At 41.5% G+C, this 9190-nt stretch overlaps 1 protein-coding gene across 1 annotated transcript; it reads right to left on the bottom strand.

The window, feature by feature from the left end:
• Nucleotides 1-503: 503 nt before the first annotated feature.
• On the bottom strand, nucleotides 504-8690 carry LOC107829279 (DExH-box ATP-dependent RNA helicase DExH12-like). The gene is made up of 4 exons (XM_016656755.2): nucleotides 8457-8690; nucleotides 5335-8318; nucleotides 3975-4364; nucleotides 504-3857 (listed from the first exon to the last, which is right to left on the bottom strand). The coding sequence occupies exons 2-4, from the start codon at nucleotides 8299-8301 to the stop codon at nucleotides 669-671; spliced, it is 6546 nt and encodes a 2181-aa protein (XP_016512241.2). The 5' UTR covers nucleotides 8302-8318; nucleotides 8457-8690; the 3' UTR covers nucleotides 504-668.
• Between the last annotated feature and the right edge of the window lie 500 nt (nucleotides 8691-9190).

Below are 9190 nucleotides of genomic sequence, written 5' to 3'. Positions count from 1 at the left end.
TTTTCGTATTTTATCCCGTATTGAACAAGTCTTAGAAAAAAACAAAGATGCAACAAAGTATTAAAAGATTAAAAAATGTAAAGAAAGGAAAAGAAGAATGAATAACTCTTCCAACGACTGAACCTTGTTCCGACTCTTACAAACAGAAGCATTACAATTTAAACCCTCACCATCAGAGTGAGTCAGTCCACACAACGTCCAACCATCTTCCAACTGCAAAAACCTAACAGTTCAAGTAGGCTTTAAACAGACATCTTTGCAAGGGGAAGAGCTATTTGACGAGACTTCATCAAATGATTTTACAAGAAGGAACTAGATAGACTAAACTCTAAAGATACAGCAGGTAATTATTCAGGATCGAAGAACAAATCAATATACTGCCCCGTCGAAGGGAAATGAAATATTTTTGATGATTTGAATTGGATCAAGAAACGGGGAAGAAAAACAACAGTGATATCAAATAAAATGGCAATACCATTTTACCGACATTTCAGACCAATCACTAGAAGCTATAAAGCATCTGCAGAATTGCCATTCGAAGTCCGGCATATCAAAAAGGAAGCATCTAGTACAACAGAAAGACAAATAACTAATCACCGCTAGCTTGTCTACAGTAATAAAAACAAGCATTTACGGGGAAGTTCTCAAAAACAAAAACAAAAACATCATCATTCTCTTCCACTGTCATCTTCACCCATTGGCGCTTTAACGTCAAGTGTAAAACTATACTCCTGGTCACAACCCAGATAAGAATCGCACATGAAATAGAGTGTGTAGGTCCTCGTTACAGCTTCTGCAGGCGCAGCAAAATCTAGCTTGACCCTAGACTTCCTTTGGAGGGTAACTCTCTTAATGGCCAGTAATTGGTTGCTCTTTGTATCTCCGACAACAAGCCACCATCCTTCTTCCTTGGCTTTGGGATATTTAGGTGCAAAAACAGGTCCAACCTCTGTTCTACCCTCAAGATCTCGCTCAAGGGTTACCTGCACACTTACATCGTCTCCAGCACTCACATTATCACTGTCCAACACCTCATACGTCAGATCGATGTTTGGAAACCGATTACAGAACCGGGCAATATCCATAAGCTGTAAGTCAGACATTTGCAAGAGCTCACGCCTCTCGTCATCTTCCAGCTCCACTAAATCAAAAACTGTCTCTACACTCTTTCCTGGATTTTCTTGGCACTTCTTAGCCAAATCCTTCGTGAAGTGGGGAAGCTGGAGAAGCATCGAGTCACGTTCCCACATTCCCTGTGTCACCATTTGGCTCACCTCCATTGCTAGAAGTGCTAGACTAAGCCACCCATTACTGGAAATAACATCAACCATTGCTTGAAGCAGCCTAGTAGAAGAAAGAAGCACCTCTTGCTGGTCAGAAGCAAGATTTCCACCCAGCACTTGCCTAGAGAAATGGGCTTGTAAAAGAGCATTAGCCTTGATGTGAGGATCTGTGTATTTCGGATTTTCAAAGGAGAAACGCAGGTGCTTAATCAACCTTCTTATCAACTCCTCTTCACCTGGTCGTATAGGCAACTGTTCATACTCCGATGCTGAAGCCAATATTTCCAGCAAGCCCTTCAACTTTGTTTTGGAGGTCACAGAAGAACTAAAACGCTCTATTGTCGTGTAACTGATATAATAATACGACGCTATCATGCCAAGATTCAAAGGTGAAAGCAAAAAGTCATCCTCAACAGCGACACATTTGCTTGCCTCCAAGTCACTAATGGTATTCTCCACTAGCTCTGAGAGGTGGTCAGACAGATGCCTATGACTAACACCCTGCAGATTGTAGTAATTTGGATTCTGTGTCAACCTTCTGTACATGAAGGTCCATGTCAGGTAATCCACCGCATCCTGCTTGTTCTGAATAACTCCAACAACAACCTCAGCATTCAAATTGTCATGGAGATAGTGTTGCAGATGGCTTTCAACTGGGAATGCTTCGTACAAGAACTTCTTGTAGTAGTCCTTGCGTGGTGCATGGCAGAGGATGACACACTTCCCGGAGTTATCTACAAGAGGTCGACTGGCATGACCCATCATCTGCAACAAATCGGTAACTGGGTAATCAGTGTGCGCATTTTCCCTACCATCATAGTACTGTGTTCCCATGACCACCACCAAATGTGCAGATAGTGGTACTCCCCAACACATAGTACCGTTCATTACACATACTTGAATCCAACCGGTTTCGAACAATGTCTTCACTATATCCAGATCAGTGGCACTCAACCCCTCATGCAAGTAGCCCACACCATACTTGAGCGTCTCTTTCAGCATAGGTTCATTGATCCTCTCCGCGAAAGGCTCCAGCTCTTCTGCAGATCGTAGCAGGAAAATTGGTGTGTCTTCACTGTCCATGCTTGAATAAGTCATCAGATCTACAGCAGTCAAGCGTGCATGCTTCCTCGTGGGAACATACACAATTGCAGGTTTTCCCTTCCTTGCATGTTGGACTATTGCAGTATAGGTGGGTTTTGCCATGGCTTGCATCCTAGCTTCAAAGTTAGCAATATCAACACCCTGAATGTGTATCTCTAGTGGCACAGGCCTGACACCAGGAGGAAAGTTGAAGAGCCCATGAGACGTAGCCCCAATCCATTCTCCCAAATCCTTGGCATTAGCTAGGGAGGTTGACAAAGCAACGATACGGATCTTATTATCAATCTGGCTTGAAATATATCTCATCCGAGAGACGATCACCTCCAGGATTGGACCACCTTGACCACCAATCAGGTGCAATTCATCAACAATGAAAAGACTGACTTGCTGAACATGCTTACGTTGTTTCCAGCGACGAGATAAAGCATCCCATTTCTCAGGCGTGCTGATAATTAACTGACCCTTCTCTAACAGCTTCAGATCACTGGCTGTTTCCCCAGTTAATTCAACAACTCTCATTCCCAGATAGTCTCCAAATTTCTTCTTCCAATCACTGAACCGCTCCTTGGCAAGAGCCTCTAGTGGAGCTATATACACAGCACGAATGGTACTATCAGGTCCTTTCTGAAGATTCCTCAATATGGCAAATTCGGCACAAATGGTCTTCCCACTGCCAGTTGGAGCTGCAACCAAGACATTGTCATCTGAATTGTACAGAACTGTGAAAACCTGAGTCTGAACAGGATTGAAATGCTTAAAATCCTGATAAACTGCTTCATACGCTGGATTCCTCAATGCAGTAACTGGAAGAGGTTGTAAGTCTAGTAACTCAGTGGGAGGAGGATATTTCTCTGGCAAAATCAGGTGACGGAAAGAGACAGGCAAAACAGTCTGGGACCCTAGCCATCTGTCAGAGACAACGCGGATGAAATATTGAGGGGGCAATGGCTCATATATTGGGACTGTGAAGTTCACAGTATGGTCTTCATCAATATACTGCTTCTTCAACATGAAATATTCATGATGAAGAATATATTCCCCATCATTATCTTCAACAACCACCCAGAAAGGTTCTACAAAACCATGAACCTTGTCGTCCCACTGGAAATCCGGTGTAATGGTCAATTCTACCCTCAAGACTGACCGGGTAATTGGTTGAACATGTGCTGCAAGATTCAGCTTTGGGAACTGATGAATAAACTTGTGCAACGTCCTTCCCATCTTCTGGAACCGAATAAGCTCTCCCAGTTCTTGTGACGAAAGATCATAATAACGCTCCCAAGCCAAATCTTTCTTCTCTAACTTCATCAAGATCTCATTTGGTATGCCATGGAATTGTCGAAGTGGTGTCTGTACACTCCACATCTTCTTGCTTATCATTTTGCACCATTTTAAGGCCTTCTCAGCTAACTGAGCCCATCCTCTCTTCAGAACAATCTCAAAAAGGGCTCGCATCAGACGTGCAGCACTCTGCAAAAGTAAATAACTAGATTAGATAACTCGCTATCAGAAAACACTAAACAAAAGAATGAAAAAAGAGATAAATAAGCAACCAACTAACAGGTTACTGATACAACAAACGCAAACCTGAGTTATATAAACCATGTCAGATGACAGAGACAACCCTTCAAGCTTCAACCGTGAAATATATGCCTGCAATAGAACATTGATCTTGGCACTAGGCTCCTCAAGACTCTCTTTTACCGGAATAGGAACACGATCCAGAAGCTTTGCCAATTCCATTTTCTCATCTTGTCTGACTGTTACATATTTGAATTCCTCACTTAGAGAGAAAAGCCGACAAAGTTCAATATCACCCATCGTAGGCTTCAAATGCTCATTGTATGTGGAAATTGTCCCATGAGTTATATAATAATAGCTCGCAATACGACCCAAGTCAGTCACCTGGAAATATCCACTTTTCCTATCATACTTGACCAAGTTATTCTTGTCCAGCAATGTAGCAGCAGAATGGACCTGCAAGCAAGTATTTCAAACTCTGATGGAATACAATTTGAATGCCAAAATATCATAATATCAGTACAAGACACCAAAAGACAGAGCAACAATTTAAAAATGATAGAAGAACAGCACGACATTAGATGTTACCACCATTGACTATCATAGTAACAATTCTAGTGACGGTGTCTTTGCTCGGTTTCACTCAAACTAATTGAAACATTAAGCTCTCCAAATAATCAACAACTACTTCTCCCACAGTATTGGTTAAGCTGGCCTCGACTCACCCTGACGGGCAACTACACGGTAACTATTATTAAACTAAGCATTTGACAGAAATTCTCATTTGAATCAAAAGCTCATACCTATTGTATCCAAGTACCTAATTACCATTCCAAAGTAACATGAAATAAAAACCACTGACAGAAATTCTCCTCTAAAGCAAAGCCATAAATTATGGAATAGGGCGCATAATCACGACTTGAAAGCACCACAAATTGAAAACCATCTTCATATGAACATAACCCACACATGACATGACTTCTTTCATGATTAGAATCAATTTTCTTGGGAATGGAAGATAATAAACATGAAGAATAAAAGAACACAAATAAACTGACCAGCTGACGGAAATTCTCCTTTGAAGCAAAAGCCCATAAATTTTATTCTAGAATACCTAATCACAATTCCAAAGTAACATGAAATAACAACAACCAAACAGAATATTCTTCCTTGACACAAAAGCCCATTAATTATGTATCAGGATGCATAATCACGATCCCCAAGCTACACAATGTATGAATTTATGTCTACACAGACTCTACTTTTTCCATGATTAGCATCAATATTCATGGGAGCACACGATTATTAACACGGAGAATATGTGCAAAACATCTGACAACATTAAGCATTAAGCATTAAGCATTAAGCAATACAAATACGGTGCTATGAAGAAAAAACCAACAACCGGAATATAAACAAGACTTACCAAGTCGGCACGCCTTTCCTCCAAAGTATAATCAGTTTTGAGAGCATCAGCAGCTAGACCATAGAGTGTGGGATTCCGCACCATGCGAACATAGAGGTAAGTATATAGGAGCCACTTGCATGCTTCTTTGGCATTCAGTACTGTCCCAAGGACAATCTCTGCATTCAACTGATCAGCCAACTTGGATATGAACTGACTTTCAATAGGAAGCTGCTGATTCATCAAAGAAAGATAGTACTGCAATTCACTGTGCCCGGTTATGATGATTCCTTCGCCATAAGTGTCATATTGAGGCCTTCCAGCACGGCCAAGCATTTGCATAACATCAAGAGGACTGAGTTCAGTCCATGCTCCTTTTTCAGGATTGTAAATCTGGGTACCCTTTATGATGACGGTATGTGCGGGTAAATTGACACCCCACGCTAAAGTTGCAGTTGAAACCAACACTTGCACATGACCATCAGCAAAAAGCTCCTCCACAAGTTGCCGATCAGTTCTAACCAACCCTGCATGGTGAATCGCAAAGCCATATGGTAAAAGATCTTTGAGGTCATTGCTCTTGACAAGCTCAGTTTGAGACTGTAGAATCTCCCTAGCTACACTCTCCTCCTTCAAAAACTTTCCAAGGGTGTCTTTAGCAAGTGCAGTATCCCTTATTGCCCGAGCTGTTTTACTTGTTTCCTTCCTTGAATGCACAAAAATAAGCACCTGATGCTTGCCTGCAACACTAATCACCTTCTCATAGCAAACATCATTCATCAACTGGAATCTCTGCAGTGGCTTCTTAACAGTAATTCCAATATACTGTTGAGCCAACGGTACAGGTCTATAGCTATTGTCAAAATGGAAGAGACCTTTGTCCAGATCAACTCGCAAAAACACAGCCACGTCTTCATAATTTGGAAGCGTTGCTGATAATCCAACAAGCCGAATATGTTCTTTCGTGGTTTCAATCTGTCTAATAGTTCTCGCAATGATACTCTCCAAGACAGGACCTCGGTTGTCATGCAGGAGATGTATCTCATCAATAATAAGAAGTTTAACAAGCTGTGTATATGTGCGATCACCTGACTTTCTGGTTATAATATCCCATTTCTCTGGGGTAGTCACAATAATTTGAGTCTCTTCAATCTGTTGACGAGTTAATGTTTGATCGCCACTCAACTCTTTCACCTGGACACCATAATGTTCCAAACGCTTGGAGAGATTACCAACCACTTCAGCAACAAGGGCTTTCATGGGTGCCACATATACAATTTTATAATTGTTGTGGTTGAATGATCCATCTTCGTTGCGGTTAAGTGCAATTTGCTGAAGTATAGTGAGCATAGCTACATTGGTCTTCCCAGCACCAGTTGGAGCACATAGCAAAATGTTCTCCGGAGAGAAGAGGGCAGTCTCATATACTTTACTCTGCACCCTGTTCAATTGTGTCATCCCACTGAACGCTGGTTGAGCCCACTCCGGAATAGAGGATATCTTCACAAGCTCTTCACCAGCGGCTAGTGGCTTTGGCTTCAAAGCAGGCACGTGAACTTCCTCGTACCCCTTCTTATGATTCCTATAAGACCCCACTGGAAGCTCACATTTCTTATTTGCCATCAACAAACCGCCTTGATGAAATGCAAGGTCGTCAAGATCAAGTAACTGACGCTGCCCCATTAACCAACCATTATCAACGTCTCTATCTACAACTGCCGTCCTCCTTTCTCCGCCACCGTCAACACCAGTCTCATCTTTAAGACGCCGAGCCTCTTCTCTAATGCTTTTTTCAAGAATCTTCTGCCTCTCTTTTGGGGTAGCCCTAGTAGCATGCAGCTGCCCTAATATTGCGGCATGATCAGGCCCCAATCCCAACATCTCTTCTTCAATCTCCTTTTTCTCTTGCTCGTCGGCCCTTGCAAGACGAGTACCCCATACTACCTTTAGCCGGTTCCGCAGAAGATATTTGATGAGACTGAACTTATCAAACTGGAGATGCACCAGTAACTTGGTTTCCACTTCACGATCATCGCCTTCAGCAAGAATCTTAAGAACCTCTTCAGCAAGCTTTTGGCTCTGTTGCGGATCAATCTGCTGCTCGTAAGCTTGAGAGATCTTTCTCTGAAGCCAATAAGCATCCATGTCCTGCACATTCAACGCCATACCCTCATCCGCCTCGCGCATCTCATCATCGTCAATGCCACCACCCATCTGCATAGCACCAGAACCACTAGCTTCCAGCACATCATCATCATCCTCTTCATCATCAGGCACTACATCAAGGTCACTCTCTTCATCATCTTCCTCTTCATTCTCCTCGAACTCAACCGCTACCCCGACATCATCGTCAAGAGCTTCATCACCATCACCTGCACCAGTCACCGCTGCCGCATCACCATCGCCTTGATAATCAGTGATGAGTCGCCCAATCGACACCAACTGATCGAACACCTGGTTGGATATCGGATTCAACAGCTTTTCAATTTCCTTCTTCTTGTCAGGATTCTTAAAGTTATCATTCTTCAACACAGCCAATATCTCATCAGCTGCCCCGCTCACAATGTTCAACGGCTGTCCACCAAGTTGCTGCTGAATCATACTGAGCATAGCCTCATAAGCGGCCCTAGTCTCCTTAGTCTTAGGCTGGTACACACCTTCCTCAGTTGAAGTAAGAACACTTTCTTCCTGAACAAGTAAACGTCTCTTCTTCCTGGTGGGGGGCTCGGATACAAGTGGGTCCCGCTGCCGCTCCTTCTTCTTCCTAGCCTTTTCAAGCTTCTCATCTAATTCAGGAGGTCTGCCCTTATAAGCTCGATCACCAAATGTTTTTGGGTCTATTTTACCATAAAGCGATTCGGGTTCGCCACTGGGTTCATGTGTGTCACGAGGACGAGAATCAGTGGTTAGGACTAGACTTGAGTTAGCTCTGTATTCATACTGTTTGAAACGTGCATGTGCCTCTGCACCACCCCCCAAGTTCGACATTCTTCAATCAGGAAACCCTAACATTTCACAACAACAAAATATGGACGGTACTCAAATCAGTCCGCTCAAACAGATAAAACCTAAGTGCAACAATACAAATTCAACAGAAAAATAACAACAAAGACGAATTAATATAGAAAAAACTTTGCACTCACCGACTATGCCGCCTCAAACATATAGGAGTAGTTGACAACCGCCTGAAATCCCAATTCGCCGCCTCTAATCTGATTGAATCCGAGTTTCTGTAGTATTCGGACTAGATGCCCCACTCTTAGCCTTTGGACTCAGAATGAAGTCAATTCTAAATCTACAACTTACGTTAGGGTTTGAGAGAGAGCGTGCTTTATATTTTTTAAGTGAAGAAGGAAAAGCAGTATGGTTACTTTTTCAATTACAACCAAAAATATGATAGGAGTATTAAAATTGACAATATCCTCATTTCCTTTTTCTTCTCAAAGTCTTTTATATTTGCGACTCCAATACGAAAATATGATTTTAAATCTAACTGATATGTTTCGCGTCAATCAATATAAAATATATACAAAAAAAATAAATTATCGTATTTATTGAAACAATATCTTCTTAATATACAAAGATGATGAATTTAGTTGAATTAGTTATATAATAATTGTAATTATAATATCTTGTTAAATAATATATAAATATGTTATTTTGTTGTATTTCACCTAATATCTCTTTGAAATACAAGTAATACAAATTTCGATTATCAATTTGACCAATGACAGTATTATATTACGTCAGAATTTGTTAAATGGTTATTTCATCAAAAGTACATAAATTATCCGGTAGATGCGCCGAATTGGAATTTCAGGTAAAATATTTATTTCCGGCAATAATATAATATTCGTTCAAAATTTGTCTTCAGTAA

This window comes from Nicotiana tabacum, chromosome 8 (assembly GCF_000715075.1).
Source record: "Nicotiana tabacum cultivar K326 chromosome 8, ASM71507v2, whole genome shotgun sequence".
Classification (NCBI taxonomy): domain Eukaryota; kingdom Viridiplantae; phylum Streptophyta; class Magnoliopsida; order Solanales; family Solanaceae; genus Nicotiana; species Nicotiana tabacum.
The sequence above is the reverse complement of the archived record's forward strand: the minus strand, read 5'-3'. Positions and strand labels throughout refer to the sequence as shown.